A 20,968-nucleotide genomic window follows, 5' to 3' on the forward strand; every position below is an offset into this window, starting at 1 on the left:
GATGTGAAAAGTTGTCATATTTGTACTACACAGTGAAGCAGTAACATTGACGTGTCTGAAACTGAAACTGTGGAGAGAGGCATTAGACTCGTTCGAGTTACAGTTAATTAGCATTAAGTATTCTCAGAATCTAGAGGAATTCGCAAGTTATCGATTATTTCTTTCAGTGTTCTTGCTCGCCAGTCGAGGCGCTCACAGCTTTTAACATTGGCAGTAAATCAAAACAAAAAGTGGAGCGAGAGTGGAAACTAGCAGGAACAAAGTTTAGTATAAAGTCAAAGTCAGTTAACTAAGTGCAGAAACACTCAAAGTTGAGGAACCGTCAAAAGTTACACCCCTCCCCCCACCCATAACCCTCACTGAGCGAGCTCCTCTGCTTGAGTGATTCCACTGTGCAGTTCACACCTTAACTACGTGCCGGTAAATTATAATTTAGTGTCTGTGCTAAGAATAAAGTCTACCTATTTTATTTTGCTTCATTATATTTGTTGTGGTCATAAGAAAGAATAGCATATGACATACACGTGTAAATAACTGTCATTAACTTTAAAATTAATTTTGTATTACATTTTCTTTGGATTACGTGTAACGCTTCTTTTATTCGTTTTTCACAAATAGATAACATTAAACATTGTTCCATTAAAATTATATATGAATAAATTTGCAATATACAAATAAATTATTCGGATATGTGGGGACGGGGTTTATATTGGAACATGAAAAATTCTGTGTTAGCTTGAAAGGTATGTAATATATTTTCCGGATCATTCTGAGCTTGTGCAAGCGAAATTCTAGAGAAAGTTAAGTAACTCTGAAATTATTTAAAATCGTGTTAAGGGCCTTGTCGCCGAAAAAGTTTCCAATGATATTAGTTGTAATCATTAAAACTTAATAGTAGGAGATTTGTAGTCCTGGGTCCAAGTCGTGGGAGAGTGAGAGAGCCAGGTGCGATCGTTTATTGTGAATTATTCATGAGTGTTAACAGCGGCAGAGAAGACGGCAGTATCGACATCTCTCATGACAGAGTCGTAATATTTATATGACGCGGAGCGGAGGCACAGTCACGCTAACCCTGCCTGGCCAGCAGCGGCCTCCAGTCTCGGATCTTATCGTACCGGCAGGTCCACCTGGTCCCCCCTCCACAGTATAATTACACTGCTGGAGAGTTCATCACTGCTTGCCAACTGTTCATATCTTGTTCGAGACACTGTCAGTAATGTTGTAAGCAAGGGGTGGAGCAGAGCGGTGGTAGTTGTAGTCACGTTCGGTGTAGTCTGGCGTGCACTAGCTTCAGTGACCATCACATGTATTTATTTCAATACAACCCGGTATCAAAAGTTGCTACAGTGCTAAGAAATCGTGATACAGTCTGAATCCTTGTACGGTATGCGTATGAGAATGAGATTATACTCAGTACAATAATTGTATTACTAGTAAAAATGCACACTTTTCTAAATATCTTGTATTGATCGTTTACAAACAGTGCATATACAGTAGCCTGGCTCGTTCCGCTCTCGGCACATGTAATTGTATTACTAGTAAAAATGCACACTTTTCTAAATATCTTGTATTGATCGTTTACAAACAGTGCATATACAGTAGCCTGGCTCGTTCCGCTCTCGGCACATGTAATTGCGGTTGTGCCAATTACTGTAATCTGATATTTGTAGTTATAAGGAGTTGTCTGATTCCTCGAGAACTCATGTCAAAGCATAGCAAATGAGTATAAATTGGTACAATATAATCGGCAGTCCTGCAGAACGTGAGTGGCTGTAAAGCGAAATTAAACGTTGGTCAAAAACAGCATTCGACTCAGACACCGAACTAATGGAACCATTTCCAATCGCTCCCCTCCCACGTGAGCCGGGATGGTTGGCGGGGGCGGGGGAGTCATTACAGAAGTTGAATTAATGCGGCGGCCTCCCAAACTTTGGCAATTTGCATGTTTTATTGTCGCGGGGGAGGGGAGGGCAGTTTACAGCCAGCATATATGGCGCGTTTTGTTGTCACTTTTATACGAATAAATTGGATTCTCAACAGTCGGGATATTCGACTGGAATACAATAACGCCAACTTTTTATTTGTAATTCACATGAGTTTTTCAAATAACCAAAAATAGTTCTATAACATATGAATATTGAAATTCACGTATGTTGGATATTTTGTTTATTAAATACATAATTGTTTCGTTGCTATAATATCCACACTATTTCATTAGTAAATTGAATGTACACATTTATTTTGATAGTTAAACATGTCATAAATAATATTAAATCAAATAATTCTTTAGTGTGATCCTTTTTCAACTATTAATTTCTAAAACTTTGTCAAATGTCACAGCATCATGGCATCAAATGAATTTCTGACTTGCCTATTAGCGTAAACAGGCCAAAGCGTGTCTCTGGTGGTTAAGATTACGTCCTAAATATTGAATTTAAAATTTAAAACTGCGGAGTTTTTTTAACTGTACTAGGTATAAATTCCTTTTTGCTATTGCAATTAGGATAATTCACTATGTATATAATAAAACTTTAGTGTTGTTGCACAGTTTTGAAATATTTTTTTTGTTAAAGGCATAGAGCTAGACAGGCGATAACAAAGCATTTTGGTTATATGTCTTATTTGATTGTTTATTTATAGTGAAGAGTTCTTCCAATTTCCGAAATATTGATCTACCCGTTATGTAGATGATAATGTATTGATTATCCTGTACCATATCATAGTTCAGTTATAGTAGCAAACATCGCAGAGTTGGACTAAACTCTCAATAATAGAGCAGCCGCCATCTCGCTGTGTGTAATACATTACCCGCGTTGCCCTACAAACTGTGACCCGAAAAAGTAACAAAATCCTTATTTATGGCTGTCGCAGAAGTTGTTGGTGTTTGATAAATGTATCGCAGCAGCTCGGCTATCGAACCGTTCTTGCTGAATTTATATCAGCTTTCCTCTTCATTTAAAAAAAATAATGGCATTGACTAATTGTACTTAAGAATACACATACGTTCCGTATGTAAGAAAGCATAAACACTTGCTAACTAAAATTAGTAATCATTTAATTTCTCAACCGATTTTAACAAATTTGGTACTGTTTTTTATGTCATTAAATTTTCACTAAATAGTATTTACGTAACTATTACGTGGGATTAACAGTATTTGGAATGTCAAATTTTGAAAATTTTAGTACTACCGATTTGAAATGGAGAATGATAATAGGTATTTAATATTTTTAATTTTTCCTTACATGTACTAATGGGAAGGTTCCCAACTATTCTAAATTGTATTATAATATAAGAGGTTGATGAGTTTTTTTTTAATATTTCATAATAAAAAAAATTGTATTCTAAAATATAACTCATAAATATATTGAAAAGTTAATTAAAGAAAAGTCACTGTAAATAAGGTTGTATTGTTGTTAATATTTTCCAAGTAATTGAATCAGGATGTTGGCAGTAACCGAATTTTATATTGGGGAAACAATTACCCCAAAAAGAGCAGCGTCCGAAAACGTACAGGTAATATGTACTCCAATCGATTCGCAAGGTAGATTCGATACGTAGCAATAGCAGTAATATTATCTAACTTAATATAGATGGTTTGACGCTAGTATTAAGTTCGGACCATTTAGTTTATTCCAAATATATCATATTTGATTAAATATTGTTACAAAATTCAAATAATGAACAGAATTGTAAATTTGTACACGTAAGGTATATTTTAAATCGGCATTCTTGCACATTACAAGACGATATAGCCAAGGCCGCACTATAGTGCGGCCTTGAAATAGCAGTAGCAAAAGGAGTAAAAACGGAGGGGCGGGGTACTAACATAACTTGACGTAACGTTCGTTTAGTTGACTACAAGAGAGGGTAGATGGCCATTGATCACTGCAAATGTAATGACAAAGGAATAAAACAGACTTAAAATGCAGTTTTGTGACACCCATTAATATAAAGCGATATATAAATAAAATGTTGTTAAATATTTTGCATAAACAATAAAATAATATGTTCTTCATTGATTACTACTTTCGCTTCAAAATTCGATAGGTCTCCATCGTATTACACCACTAGAAAGTTGTGGACACCGACTTATAAATTTCTCCGTACAGACCCTAAATAACAGTTGAACTAGTCCAGTCTCGCGATGTGTGGGCCCCGAAACTTGGGACCTGATCATCAGTGGACAAATAATAGATGGAAATATCTTCCAATGACCATTACGTGTCTCAGGAGTGTTGGGTAGGTACGCCGTGTAAGGAGAATATGCCAATGATGTCTCCGTTATTCAGCAGGAAGTGTTTATATGGTTGCTACTCACTGCTTCTATTTAATTTAATTTTTTAAACGTTATTAGTTTAGTAGCCTCATTTAGTAATTTATTCATAGACAATTTAGCTTTTTCTAGACGCTTTAAAAACATCACCAGTAATGTGGCGTAAAGTATTGGCGCGCTATGAAGTAAAGCAATAAAGTACAGTCGAAGCGAAATGTTGTTATTACATGTTTAAAGTTGAGAAGTTGACAACAAGTAATACAAGTTCCATTAACGGAGCCGTATCATACCGAGAGTAACAGAGGAACATCTTGGGAGCAACTTTGGTCGGTTGGGAATCAAACTACGCGGCCCGGCCCGCCTCGCGCGGAGCTGCGATACAAACGGCCCAACTTGTAACCATCTAAACTTGCTTTTGGAACTCTCGCGTGTGCCCTGCCTCTGCCCCATTTACCAACTTATTCCCTCAATTACGAGACCGTGCAGAATAATCTTAATTAAACTCGGTTACATTGCATATTTGATGCCGTTGTGTAATTTATCCTACACTGCTCGAATTTAATTTGTATTTCAATAATCCATGAATTACTTATATTTTATTTTCAAGATTAATTCATATTCATTGTTACGCATGTGCTTCTTTTGAATTAAAATAATCAGGTTTTCTTATCCATTAAATATAATAAAACAAAAGAGGAAGTTGTACCTCAGTTACATATTTCGGAGATAATTCTCTATTATCAGACGACGGTATAAAACAAACCGTCGAATAGCTTCGTCCTAAAGATAAAATTACGCAAATGAAGCAGTACGAGAAAAACTTATCTAGATAACACTGACTTTTTATTAAAACTATGTAGACTAGCATGCCCACGGCAAGAAGTACCTCTGAAATTTCTGGAATTTTCTCCAATATTTCTTGATATTTAAAAATTTCTAACGATTCAGTAACAATTAGCGCTAATGTTCAGTGAAAACAATCTCAAAATACGTAAAATCACTAACGAGAAATATTACACCAGATATTGGACCAGCAGTCAGGATTTAATTAACACAAATATTAGGAATACAATGGTCATGGTATGAATAAAAGTTACAACACATGAAGTTGTGTTTCTTAATTATGACTAACCAAATTATTTTTTAATTGAATTGAAATAGCAATTAATGAATTTTATTTTACTACAATTAATTTATGTAAAATGTATTGCGTCACAAACTCTCCAGGTTCGTGTTATAGCGCCAAGAGTTTTCCGTATCAACGACCTCAGGAACGCGCTCAAAAAGTTCTCGTGATCGGATAAAATGTAGGGTGCTTAGAAAAAGAAAAATAAAAAAAAATTAAGGGTCGTAGATGCTTGATTCCCAAATTTTTAAATATTAATCAATAATTATGATTAGTTATTGAAAAAAAAACTACAAACATTACTGTACTATGTAATATAGCGCAGAGTAATATAGCGTCATGCCAATGATTGATTTTGTATGCGTTTACAATAAAACTGTGCTTATAAGTTTTGACGCGGTGCTCTAGTATCCATTATTAACATTTGCTGTTTTTAAGAGCATCAGATTGTTCCTAATAATGTATAAATTGTTAATGAATATTTTTAGTAAACTAGAAGTAAAATTCTGCTTCTGCTTTGTTCCGTCATTGGTATAATGCTGGTATTATACCATCGTTCTTACACGGCAACTGTCAATAACTCAACAAAGCGCTCACTCATATTCAGTTCGTGTTACATTTATAACTAACAAATTGCTGGAAATGGTTATTTTTTTATCGTATATGCACGGCCTAAAAATCCAAAATAAAACAGTTTTTAATAAACGATTAGACCTAATAATGATATCGTATTACAAACTACTATTTTTGAATTGTACTATTAGATATTCTACTAACATCTATGAATAATTTTTTTTACAAGGGATCGTCGTACTCACACTACGGCACGAGCGGATGTTCCAGATCTATACTCCATAATATCTGCTAAATATTGTTCAGTAGAAGAAGACAGCTACAGAATGGATTAAACTAATTTATATACAACAAAACAAAGTCGGGTTATTTACACCAATAGCGAATGGCTATACCGATTATAATGGTCTTTGTTTTATTAGATTCGTTTTGGCCCCGACTAGCAGAACGACTGTTAAAATATTGTAAAAGTGCACGAAAAATTAGTCAAATATAAAAAGACTGTTATATAATAGCATAGACTGAAAGAGCTTGTTAACTTGAGTCTACTGTTCCGTGTAAATATTGTTTTATTACAGCACAGTCGTTTGTATAATTAATTAATAAAACTACTATTTTCAATTTGTTTACATTTGGTCTTGAAAGCATAGAGTAAGCTACCTGTAGTAACAACACTTCTTATTTCAACCACTGTTGAGCATATAGTAGAAGAATATTTAGATAAGAAAATTAAAGGCTTTAGCAAAAATCTTCATTAACTGTACGTTTGAGCAATTACTAGGTGTAAAGTGCTTGGTGGGTACTGTAATGAAGAAGATATCAAAGAAAAATGTACTATATAACTTTTACTATAAATTTAAAGACTGTTAAAAACGTATCTTACTTGACGTTTACACATGTATCCTTAATCATAGGAACAACGAAATATCAACGTTGGCGTCGGATATAGAAAATTCACTTCAACCAGAAGTGGCTCGTACTAAAGCCTACGAAATTGCGTGTGAAACCTCGCAGAACTACTAGTTAAAATATCAATTGTAATCGTGTACCTTTCAAAAACCTCACTGCATTTGTGTTTTTTCATTAACACAAATGCAGTGTAAATGAAAAACATCATATAAAATGTTTGATATCCCAAATTCCAAACGGTTTAATGGTTAATGGTTTATTTTCAAGAGGAATACAACTAATATATTTAAGAACTTGTTGCTGGTAACTGCTCGTAATTAAATATTATCTCCTGTCGTTCCTAGATCCCTATTTTAACGAACTTTAAAATATATTATCGTAACGGCATATAGCGATGAATATCAAATGGAAGTTTAAATGAAATTAGAAAATCTCTTATGTCCAGTCTTCATCGAATTCCAATATGAGCGATATTTATAACCTATCGTTAACGACATCAAGTAAGCTAATATGTCTATGTAGGCAGATAAATTCCGTTTACTTTTTGGTTTATAGGCTAAGAGCCATTATTTAAAGTAATAAAATACTTCATTTTGTATAGTTGTCTATTTAAAGTAATTTGATACAACTATAAATGTGATATATTAGATATAAACTAAATGACTGTTTTAATTATTGACTATTAATAAAAATAACTATCAATTTCAATTAACGTGTAATATGTGTAAGTGTCTACTCACATATACTAACTATGGACCAAGAGAAGGTTAATTAACTTTTTGTACTCTTAGATGTTTATCATTCATTAGGATAATGCCGGACTACTCAGATAGTAATACAGGCCTAGTGCTGTGGAATTTGTTTAATTATAAATTCCAATTAGTAATCTACTTAATGTGATAGCTTGAACTTTGGTTTAAGTAAGCTGTTTGTTAATATTTACTGCTTTAGGAGTAGTACGATGTGTGAATGTAGTGGAAACATCACTGATCAGAATGAATAACGGGGTGCAGGTAGGAAAATTAATGCACGGCCAGGTCAGTTTTGAAAAGTAGTACAGTTTACGGGTGGCGGCCTGGACCTGCAGTCCTACAATCGCGAATAAGATGCTTTGTCAACCCATTTTCAAAAGAAACCCGTCAGTCTGACAGTGGGTCCCAGACCGTGACCATGGACCTTAGTTTTCACTACTTACGAAGTAGATAAGAAATTGCTCCGACAGTTTTATAGCGGAGACCTTCAGTGCGGTTACAAAGGTGCTCCTCGGCTGGCTGTCTCCTTGTGTCAAATACGGTATCGATTCTTGCTGCAACACGTCCTTCTCGTATCTACTGAACTCAGCCATCTGTAATGGCGGAGTACTTTGGAATGAACGGGGCAAGCGGGCATACAACGGTGCGTCTCGGCTGGCTGTCTCCTTGTGTCAAATACGGTATCGATTCTTGCTGCAACACGTCCTTCTCGTATCTACTGAACTCAGCCATCTGTAATGGCGGAGTACTTTGGAATGAACGGGGCAAGCGGGCATACAACGGTGCGTCTCGGCTGGCTGTCTCCTTGTGTCAAATACGGTATCGATCCTAGACTATTAGAGTATGTCAGATTCTTCCATACTCTGATGTACAGGTGCCACACATTTGTTTGCAGACAGGATAAGAGTTAGAAAATTTGTCTGTCTGCCGAGACGGGGTTTGGCTGAGTGTCGTTGATGTCTGTCTATAGAACCTCATGTGAATAAAATGAGCTAGGGCTTGAAATTTTGCCTCCAATTCCAGCGAAGCCTGTTACACGATATTTAGTCTGGCCTACACCTATCTTAGTATTAGAAATTTAAAAAAAAGCAACTTTAGTGACACAATTCTCAGAAATGACAAATACGTTGTATATACCGTAATGACGATGTTGTTTACAATGTAAAGGCTACATTGCATAGTTGTCCTTGGCTTCTAATTACTGTAAATAGGCGATCGATAATTGAACAATTAACATGTTGACAGTGACAGGTATCACCTACCTCATAACCGATCCCGCCCTCACACAATAACTAAAGTCGTATTGTACTATTAAAATACTTTTTATTTAGATATCGAACAATTCACTGTCATAACTGACATCAAATTGAATTTGCGTTGTTTTACGTTTTATTTTCAGGTAATCCTTTTTTTAACATTATATTTGGTATTTTCCATTACTTGTTCATAACTGACAACGGAAATTGCAATTAAAACTAATTGTCAACACTTAAAGATAATCTTAACTAAATTATAACTAAAAATCAAACAAAAATATTAACAAAATGAGATGACAAAATTGAGAATAGTATTGTTAATTAATTTAATATTCCAGGTACTATGTTGGAAGCAGCAGCTAATGAACATAATGTCTACAGAATGACAAGTCCTAACTTGTACGGTATGCAAATAATAGAGCAGAGGGAGTGCCTTGCTGTGCATGCGGTTAGTTCATTAATTGGGACCCAGGGGCGTCGCAACATAAGCCTCCTCCCTCTCCCCTTTCACAAATAGGCTACTTACCACGTATTATTCATGGAACTCTTTAAAAATGTTAAAGCTTGTCATGTGTATTCTATTTATTTCGGTATATGAATGTCACAGGATGTCTTTTATATACCAAATTGATCAGCACTTCGGGAAGATAAAGCAGAGTTATATTTGTTGAGAACAATACGTAATTCTGGTGGCAATTTCTCAGTAAACAGTCAGGTAATCTGTCAACGTTCACTGTAACTGAACTGTACTGTTATAGCAAGCCAATGTCAAATATATTCCGGGAATTTTCATGTAGATCCCGGGCTTTTTACACGTTCACTAAAGGATCTGAAAACTTATCAGTTAATCCTCTTAGTTTATGAATTATAGTATCAGGAAATCGCAGCTAATTACTTCGTGTTATTTTATAGCACAATATGTGAAGAAATTAAGAGTATTCATCCTCTAAGAATAGTTTGTTAGCATTTTTAACTGTTTTTAATGAAATGGCCGAACGGTTTTAATATTTAAACGATGTTTTGCATTAATGTTAACTGCCCGTTTAGTATTCAATATTTAAGTGAAAGAGTTGTTGAATAATAAACCACATCAGGGAAGCGAGTGTAATTTAATGTAACCTATGAATTGTGTTCTGATATAATACACGTACAGGAGAATATTAATAGTCAGAGTTCTAGGGCACTCTCATAACCTGTAGAGTTTTCTATTTCTAATATCGAAAACGTCTGCCCCACTTATTAGATAGAGTCTTGATTATCCACGACACACGTCTATCATCAGATCATTTAATAAAGAATGTTGTTCCTTTGTATATGGAATGCATTCAGGTCTCTCTTAACAATAGCATTCAATGGCGAGTTTTCATGAAAGAAGAAGTTAGGCAGAAATGAATTTTACAACGGTGGTTCTCAGCAAAAGTCAATTTTAGAAACAACAGATTTAAAGGGTCCAGTATGGTGGGGAAGGGAAGGGAATCTTGGAAACAGGAGTTTAAAATCCAATCCAGTGTTAACTAAGAGAGCAGGAGCAAGCGATGGAGCTGCCGTTGGAGTGAGAGAGAGAGAGAGAGAGAGGAGAGAGTGTGCGAGGGGGGGAGGCACAGTGAAACGTTGTGTAATTAGTCCATGTCCGGCCGACTGTCTGTAGTTGCCTTGGTAACGGCTTGTCCCGCCCCGTAACCCAGTGCCAAAACTCAAACTGCAGCCCCCGCCCCCACCGGCTCTTATTGATCCTGGGACACACTTCACTCCTTGCTATTATTGCCTCCCTCCACCCTCTCTTGTAAAATACCAACTTGTAAACTTGCTAACCCATCATCACTTGTTTACATTACTGTTTGTCTTCGCATATCCTCCTCCTTGAATATTGGCTCTTTGACTCTACAATTTTTTGTTTGATGCCTCCTTTCTCTATCAGTTGTCTGATGGTATTTGATTGATTTCTAGTTCCTCATAACATTAGCTCTTTGAATATGGAAAAACAACTTTAAATTAAAGGTTTTATATTTTTTGTTACTATAAAAGCAAACCCATAAATTTCAAATTCATATTTTTGTAGCATCATTTTACTTGAAAGAATAAATTATTATTCATTTTTTGTGTTGTACAAATTTAATACATTTTTACCATGAGGACATTGGATTTTGTATTGGGATATTACAATAAACATAAAACAGATTCCTACTTTTTAATGATCAATGATAGCATCATGTCTACCTTGTACTCTACCAAATTACCTTACTCTGTTATTTTGCCTTGTATGATCTTTGAACAGATAAACATCATGTATTGTTTGCTCATGGGGATAAACAATACAAACATAATAAGAAAATTAGTGTAAAATATTTCTGATGTAAGAATCTTTAATTAGATTTCATTCTTTTAACACCATTGTTGAAACCAACTCTTTGGATGATCACTTTATTTATAAATTATTTTATTCTAAAGTAACCTAATTTCCTGCACATTTATCCTTTGAAATATTTGACTGATTTTATTTTTACTAAATAAACTGTTACGTAAAGCCCAAGTATTTTTTCCCCCTTAATGACTGGAATATAATTATGATTATGATCAGATTTACAACTTCTCTCAAGGGGGTGCAGAATGATTTATATCATTGTGTGTAAAATTGAAAACAGAAATCAAAAGCAAAATTTACAATAATAAAATTCATAAGATGTTACAAATGCAATATTAAAAACAGATTTCAAATTTGTTTTTTGATTTGAAAAAACTCTATAAATATAAATAGCGATTTTCATTCGAATCCGCCAAAAAATAACTGGGGGACAAAGGATTACGGACAAAGATAACCCCCTGATTTGATGCCATCATCTCGGTAATGAGTAAATAATTTATAATTTTGATACCTGGTACATGTTTCTTTAAGTGAAAACCTCTATAAATCAAGTATCGTGCAAATCCCTTTGTATTTTTCTTCATTTTGGAACAGTGATAATTAACAACTTCCAGTTTGCACCAGAATGTTTCTTTTTTTTATTCCTTTTCGAACAGTGTGTCATATGTTGGATGGAGGTTGTCTTAATAGTGGAAATATTGAGTTGGGGAGGGAGGGGCACACTCAACCTTTTTGAGATACACCAAAAAGTAGGTTCAATTGGTCAAACCGTCCAAGAATGACAGAGGTCATGAAAGGACTGATACATACATAGATAACTCTGTATTACAGTGTACTATGCAAATGTCTGTATTTATACTCAATTGTTCTGTCTTAATTTTATTGCATTGAATCATATTTGCAAATCCTCTTTTTTTGTTCTAAACTGTGACTGAGTTCTGGTGTGTTGACAGGAGGTGCCTGGTCGCAGGATGGTGCGGCTCGCGAGTGACTAGTGTAGTGCCTGTGTGAGTGTGGACCATGGACAAGCGCAAGATGATGCCGAAACGGCCGCGTATGGACAACCTCCGAGGACCGATCGCCAACGGTCCGATGCAGACCAGGCCACTTGTCGCCCTACTCGACGGTCGAGACTGCAGTATAGAGATGCCTATCCTTAAGGACGTCGCTACAGTAGCCTTCTGTGACGCCCAGTCTACCTCTGAAATACACGAAAAAGTAAGTAAATGTTTTTACTGTCCGTTGTAAAATTTTGAAATTAAAATGTATCCTCTATCATTTATTATTATCAATATTTATTGAATATTTTCAAATGTTTAGAAACGTAATATATGTACTATTGTGGATCAAATAACTAATTTTGGTGATGTATTCCCCATTTTGATGATATTATGAAACATCTTTTAAATAGTGCACAGTATTTCTCTATAAAATTTAACTGTTGTAATTATAAATTACAATTGCTGTCGAAGCTACAATCCTGTAACCTGTAATCTTGTAAACCTGTATTAATTATGAATTTTAAATGTTGTTCTTTCATTGTTTTCCTATTAAGCTTCTGAACATCAGCTTTTGTTGTGCATAATGTAATGTTCACATAACTTGTTAATATTTTTTAAGTGTAGGTTGTAGAATTTTTGATCTAACATTTTAAAACCATTATTAAAATAATTTATATGTTTAAAAGGAAAGAGGATGTTTGCATATATGACACCGGTATACTCAAACTATTTGACCCATTTTGTAATAATATTTGACCCATATTTATGAAAATTTTATATGTGTATGTATGTTTTTCCAAAGAAGGTTTATATGATATACCGAATTATGTAACTCTCCACCAGGTAGCACTGCAAAATATAAACATTTTCAAAGTGCCTGCACATTGTAAACTGCAATTACAAGACAATTACATATATAAAATAGCCAAACACTATTTGAGGGCGTTAAGTTACGATGTTTATTTTTTTTTAAAATAAATTTCTGGTTGAACTTAAAGCTTGAGTGATAAGATTACTTTGTGATAAACTACATGTTCTTGATCAGAAAGGAGGCAAAATCAGCAATGGAACAAAAAATTCTTACATTGATGTAAATTACAATGACCATCAAAGATACATTTTTTTAAACATATTTTCTCGATTGTGGGAAGAAGGTGCAAAACCTACGAAATTGTGTGCGAAGCCACAGGTGTAACTGCTAGTGTTATGTCAATGTTAATAACATTTTTGTCTCCATTTAAACATTTAGTACAATTAAGGTAAAATACCAAGCAACACATTCTTACACCCAAATATTTTATTTTAGAATTTTGCACAATAAATTTCAGTGACTTTACTTGAAATATTTATATGGATTAAAACATTATAAATAGTAAAATCACAAATAGGTTTGTTGAGTAAAGTGCTTGAGAGTAAATTATTTCATAGTTTTGTTCATAAAGACTATATTACTTCTTATAATTTAATAAGCTAGGTCCATTTCCGGAATGCTGCAATTTGTATAAAAATAATCCTCTGTTTACACTTAGAGTAATTTACAGAGGCAAGGTTACTAGTTAGTTGTTTGACTTAACTATCTTCGTTACATTTGGATATCTTAGATTTCTGTAAATGTAGAATCTTTACAGGAATGATTTTCTCCGCACATAGTGTAGAAGTTTAAAAGTATAGGGTTAAGTAAAATGGAATTTATAAATATTTAAGGAGCTTAACTTAAGTTTTGTGAAATATTTAATTATAAAGCTGCTGTTTCTACGGAACCGAAATCAACTTAATTTATACTTTCTTAAGAGTCAACTCTACTAAAAGGGGTTTCAAATAAATCTTATGAATAATCTCAATCAAGTTTGAGCTCTTAACTTTTATTAATCTCAAGTTAGAAACTGCAAGTTAACGCTGACTCTTCTTAAAATTATTTAATTTAATTCTCAGCAAAATGGAATACTTCTAAACCGAGTTTTAAATTCAATTATCCTTTGTGCAGTTGTGCTTTTTTGACTCGGCCAGTGTCGGTTTTAAATTAATTTCCTGAGAGTGAAAGAATTTCTTTGTTAACAGTGTTTCAGAAACGCTATTGAAATACTCATTTCTTCCAGACAGACTGTTTGTTTTTCTTAAGCATTCTATTATGTTATTCTAAGCCTATTAGATGATAATACCTTTTCTCAAATATTATCTTTTGGCTAGATACATATACATTTGGTTTTATCATTTGTTCCGGGTAGAGGAAACACTTATTTTCACCATTAGTCTGGTACAAATAAGTATGAATTTATTCATCCACTTTTATGGTTTATAGGAGTAGTATGTTATTTCTTATCTGAGAGAGGTTATTGTTAGTAAAAATATTAGTCATTGATGTACTAAATATGGCTATAAATAAACTATAGATAGCAGGAAATTTTATAGAAATGAAAGTAGAGCATAATAAAGACGATCTTAAAATCATTGTTTGTAGAGAAAAGCAATTATTGAATGGCAGGCAGAAGTAATGAGCAAGTTATTCTCAAACTGTGATTCCCATCAGAACTAAACTTATTAACTTCTCTGGTGTAATTACAGTTTGAGTTTGGAGCTAACTTGTCGAATCAGCGAGTGGTAAATCATACAAAAAGTAAACTTGGCTTCTGCAAGTTGAGCGGCACATTAAAAGTTAGCTTGGTATGCCAGCCTCCAGCATTATTGTGTTACACAACTCTTAACCTCATCCTCACTTATTGTTATTTATACACTTGACTGACCATAAATGAAACTGTTATTGAGCTAAGCACCATAACAATTTCTTTAGTGTTTTTTTTTCACAATTTCAATATGAATAAATAAAAATGTATATCTATATTAAATACAAAATAAATTTTGTTTTACTGTGTAACTTCAACATAAAGTTTAAGCATGGTGAAAGAAATAATGCTTAAGAAGGAATTACATTTATGTTATGTAAGCAATAGAGAATATAAATTTTCAACAAGTTGATGTAGCTATTACTGGAATGTAATATAGGGCACAAATACACAGACGGTGACATGACGTGAAGCGAAGCGATGTTAAACTATCAAATAAATGTTAACACACAGAGCACGAAACAACACTATCTAAGCATTTTACTCAATATGTTTTGTATTTCATAGTTTTGCGTTGTCGCTGCCTGTCTATTCATACTCTTACATTTGAAATAAGTAAATACTTCACAACTCTATGCAAATATTTTCTTCATGAATCTTTATGAATTTTCTATATATCACACTAGAATGTTCACTAGTAAATATGAACATTATTGTGCTCATTATGCTGTTTTTATATTTGTCTAAATCAGCATTATAGTTGTTTACTAATATCTTACTATCTCAAGTCCTTAAGCACATCACACTAAGATGATTCCAGCATGGCCATCTCAGAACCTTTCGTATAGATCTGGTGGACACAAGGATACATACACATTTATGTGGGGTGCAGAAAGTTCTTATCTCGTACTCTTGATTTAAAATATCATCTCAGAACCTTATGTGATGATCAGGTAGACATAAGGATATATATATACACACATTGACGTGGGGTGCAGAAATTTCTTATCTCATACTTTTTATTTATGCTATCATCTCAGAAGTGATGATTTGGTAATACACATTATCTACGTGGGGTGCAGAGAGTTGAGTTACTGTGACACTTTGTTCTGGTAGCAATAACTTTGAACTAACTTACTTTTATCTCAAACTCTTTATTTATAATATCTTACAATATTGTAATGTTTGCCATGTGAAAAATTAGTTCTTTTTGTCTAAAAACAACTAAAATGTCGTAATGAGAACAAAATAAAGTAAAAATGCCTGCAATGTTTTTTTTTAAATTATCTTAACTCCCAAATTAATCTAAACTCTCAAATTGATTTTCCCGTCAGTTGATTGTTTATGTACAAAAAATATAATGCCACCTGGCAAAGAATAATAGTCCACATATACATTATATCTGATACCCGCCAGTAGGTACAGGCAATGTTTGTAATATACCATTCTTTTTATGTAGTACTGCACTAAGAATTAAGCCATTACAATATTAACAAGAGTTAAATGGGTCTAAAATGGAATCACTGATTAATACTAATACATCAAAGGTGTCTAAATATAGTTTCTGACAATTTCACTGACTGAAATCCATAAATTGTTCCTCACTAGTTTTCAATAACAGAGCTTCAATGCTGCTGTCAGAACGTGGTTGTTCTATTGTTATCTAATATTCTTATCAGGTGATTTAAAATATTTTACTTTTAACCAACACATATTTATACACATAGTTATAAAACACAAGTAAAATCCTGAAAAGAAAACTTAGTCCCTACTGTAATCCCCAAGTTGTGTCTTCTCAGTGAAGTTGTCGTGACAGTGTTTGTTGAACTTGGCTCAGCAAGTACAGCGTGTCAGCTCCAACAGTAAAGCTTATAAAGTTGGATGTTTTCTTTTCAAACTGAACATGTGCTAAGCACATTATATTACATCAGTTTTTTTTCCGCTCTAAACACTCAAGAAGTTGGAGCAAAAATTATACAGATTTCTGATTACCAAAAATAATGTAAACATAATATTTCTGTAGCATTGATTGAACTCTTTTGTATCATAGTAATGATAGTTTATAATGATATAGATTGATTTATAGTTATCTTTGTGGTAGTGTCATATGTGTTTAAGAGCCATTTCGTAAGGTAAATCTAAAATAATTTTAATAATTCAAAAGAATGTTTACTTTTTTATGTGAGGCTAGGTCAACTATTTTATGTAAGGCTAGGTCAAGAGCTTACAGTGGGTTCTGGAGAATATGTGCTTGAGAGGATAAACAACTGCTGAGTAGAATAACAGTTTGTTAGGACTCCTTCCCATTCATCAGGGATCCAACATGAAAAATAGTAGTTATGATAACGTATCTATCTTGACCAGAAAGTATACATAAAATAAGTCAACATTTAAAAACTATTAGTGATACAACTAGAAAATAAATTTATTATCTTTGGCATAAACAAAATACTTATATTTACAGTTATTGAACACCATTCATTCCTTATTAGAAGTACGGATGCTTTTCCTACACTAATAAAAATAATTCTTTATAATTGGCAGAAATAGATTTCATTAAGTTTAAAAGTAGAACACTATAAAAAAATCAATAATGTTTTAAACACCTTGATTTAAACATCTTGCAATTCAGGTGTGACTATCAAGACTGCCATGAGGCTGAAAAACAGGATCATAAGGATTGTAGACATAGCTGGTATGGTACAAACAGTTATAATTTATTAACCTAGAGCATTGCTGTTATCTGCCCATGTTTATTATTGCTTGTTTACATGGAAAATTGAAGGTATTAACAGGTTCACAATACGAGTAGTTAATCAATTGTGTGTGTATTGTATTAATGCCATTAGAGAGAATTTTATTGAACTGAAAAAAGCGGTTTGGTCTATCTGGAAGACAAACACAAATGAGAACTTCCGGCACCAATGTAGTCCTCATGGTCTTGTATTCAATCTATCAGAAAGCTATTTCTTCTGGCAAAATTGAGTAAAAATCTAAAAATACAGTTCCTGTTGCAGTAATAAAGGCAATTTTTGTTGATCTCTCAAAAACTCAGTGTTTAAGGAGATCAATGGTGTGCATAGCACAACCGGAAGAGGTTAATACAGTGTGTTGTGTTCTAAAACTCCTACTCACTCTCCCCTTGTTCAGCGTCTGTAATCTGACACTGTCATAGACCTGACTCCTGTAATCTGGACAAACTACCATGCATACCTCATTGATTGCAAAATGTGAACCTGCACAATAGGCAGTCTCTTAAGTATGCTTGGTGTCTTGCGGGAGTACGTTCAGAATGTCTTCAGAATGACTTTGTCCCTGACTGGCTGAGTTGGACATCCAAGTATCTTTGGCTCCCAATCTCAAAACCCTGGTGATAGTACTATAGTGATCTTTTAAATCTTGTCAGATAAATGTAGACTCCAGATTACAGATGCTAAACAAGTGGAGAGTAAATTGGAGTTTGAGGAGATATTTGAAAGGTAAAACTCAGAATGCTAATCAAAGATACCAGTCCTAAATGAGAGTTTGCTAGATAAGTAATAGTTGAATTATCTGCCTATTAGGCTGTAATAATGTACAATAAAGGAAATAGAGCAAAAACAAGGGTCTTATAGCTATTAAAATTCTACCTCAAAAGTATTTTGTAAAATTCTTGAATTATTGTAAAGTTGCAAGAATGTGTACATAGAAAAAAGGTCATATTAAAAAAATAAGGACTAGGAGAAAATTAAGGCTTCAAAAATTCAAAGAAAAAAGTGTGTTATGTTTTTGTTAGCTTTAGTGTGAAGATAAAATTTTACAGCGATTTCCCGAAATTTGTTTGTTTTGCACCATTTCCAATACAACTCAAGAAGCCATAGTGCTACGGCCACCAAAGGCTTATAAATAATGTTGCTGCAATCTGACCTACATTTAATCATTATGGCAGACAAATAAAATATTGAAAAATATTGCTAGTAGTGTTGTAGAAAACAGCTCTTTTAAAAAAATATCTTGTGATCATCAACAATTAGAAAGTTTAGTCCAGTGTTAATGTACCATTTGTTGGTTACGAGGACCGCCAATAAGTTATAATTTATGTTATTTTTAGGCTGGATTCTACTTTAAGGCATTCAAACCAATTTAATCCCTATGGGAGTGGTTGGTTGTAATGAGACAGCTTTAGAGGTTTTCCAGAGGTATATGTGTGTCAAATTTTATCATTGTACCACATTTGGAGGTTCAAAAACAAAAATATAGGTCTTCTATGGATTGCAACATAATGGATGTTTGATATTCATGGAAATGCTTTTTTCTGTTATAGTCATAGTTTTTCTAATTTCTCCTTCCTCTGAGATGTTGGGTACTAGGAGAAACATTGAAGAGTGAGTTGGTGATGGCTTTGCCTCTTATATGTAGAGATTCCAGACTGCAAGAATTTGTGATAGTCTCCTTCCAAATTTACAGTTTTTCTGTTTTATAATGTTTATTTCTAGATAGCCAGAAATGAGGTTTTTCATGGTGATTATTCCAATCAACCAGGAATTCGATTTTTGGTGACGCTTTGTGTCTGCTTATTGAGTAGACCCTTGGACTCTGACTAGGCACAATATAAGAAGTTATCTTTTAAAAGTCATTTCAGATATTTTTTTCTATTGTTAGGTACTGATTAGTATTATTTTAGAACTATTGATGTGTTTGTAACTTAGTAAACATGAATAAACTCCAGCAATTAAGTAATAAATGTGAGATATTTTAGTTAAAAGAGTTGAATAAAAACTTAGTCTAATTACTGATAAAAGTACAAGGCATTGTCCCAGTAACCCCTGTATAATATTGTACAACTCCAACAACAAGATCCAGATAACTGAGTAAAGTAGTCATAGTCTGCTGTGAGGAGAGAGCAAAGGGAGTCACCCCTTACTGTAATGATCTCCAGTTAGAACTAATCAAACTTTGCTATCAACCTTGTTTGCCTACAGGGAGACTGTTCCTGAGTTTGACTTGCTCTTCTCTCACATCTCATTGTCTTAATTCTGAATATTGATTATCGTTTAACTTGTTCATGTCTGCACTCAGTTATTTTTGTTTATTTCAAATCATTTTTTCGGAATGAAATCCAGAAGTGCTGTGTATGTGCATGGTCCATATAACAGCATCTGCAGAATGAAGTAGTAGTTTCTTAAATACCCCCCCTGATATATGTGTTTATTTTATACATATATTTTTTCATGAGTTTAAATGAAACAGTATTTTATTTGGAGTAGAATAATTGTTGTAAGTTACAACTTGATTATCTTCATTAAAAATAAACATATTTTATAAATAATTAAACAAAATAAGGAACACCTGGTAAACGATTTAAAGGTAAATACGGTTTATACTTTTAAAACAAATTTGGGCAAAATTAAGTTGAACTAATCAAGAACAACTCTACACTTCTGATATAATATCATATCCTAATGATCATCTGTATTCATTAACTATGGCCTCAACATTGTTCTCATGAAACAGAGTCAACCTCACTTATTAATTTTATTTTCTTAAATTAGCCAATCCATTCTCTCAATACAAAGAGAAAATTGTTATGATCAGGGATGACGATTCATGAAATCTTTGCCACATGCTTAAAACAGGGATATACTTATTCCAAGCCTTTATTTATTGATAACTCATTGTTAGGCAAGATGCTTTGTGAATAAAATCCAGTCCATTTAACATTGAAGTAAACATATGAGTGGATTGAATTAGCGATGTTTCCTATTGTTAAACATGTTTGTTTTGTCATCAAAATTCAACTAAAACATTTGACTGTCTAATATAATACAATTAAAAAATAAATAAACCAACTTAAATAATTGTACTAAAATCTAAAAAACTAAAAATTTAAAAATTAATTAATTTGACAAAATTAAAGTTAATTAAAGCCGATACCACACAAATTTTGGAAGTGGTAGCAACTTTTAAGTGATGTGTATTGTCAGACAATTAATTCTTTAATTAAACATAAATATTTACCTTTAATTCAGTGTTAGATATAATGTGTAATGTTTTATAAGTAATGAAAGTAAACTTTCAGATTTGGAACTTTACATCATAATGTTTACATACATTCGATAGTTTAGTATTTATGGGTACACTACATTGGCCATTATGCTCAATGAATGTACAATAA

General features: G+C 33.3%; 1 protein-coding gene across 5 annotated transcripts in view; it reads left to right on the top strand.

Annotated features, from left to right (window-relative positions):
* Positions 1 to 20,968, top strand: part of LOC124359795 (C-terminal-binding protein) — a 120,119-nt gene that overhangs the window by 70,251 nt on the left and 28,900 nt on the right. For all 5 annotated transcript variants that reach the window (XM_046812832.1, XM_046812827.1, XM_046812828.1 and 2 more), the window contains one exon: positions 12,206 to 12,470. In XM_046812832.1, the coding sequence (XP_046668788.1) occupies positions 12,273 to 12,470 (198 nt within the window). In that variant the 5' untranslated portion in view covers positions 12,206 to 12,272. The remainder of the gene's footprint in view (positions 1 to 12,205; positions 12,471 to 20,968) is intronic.

The sequence above is a fragment of the Homalodisca vitripennis genome, chromosome 4 (assembly GCF_021130785.1).
Source record: "Homalodisca vitripennis isolate AUS2020 chromosome 4, UT_GWSS_2.1, whole genome shotgun sequence".
Classification (NCBI taxonomy): Eukaryota; Metazoa; Arthropoda; class Insecta; order Hemiptera; family Cicadellidae; genus Homalodisca; species Homalodisca vitripennis.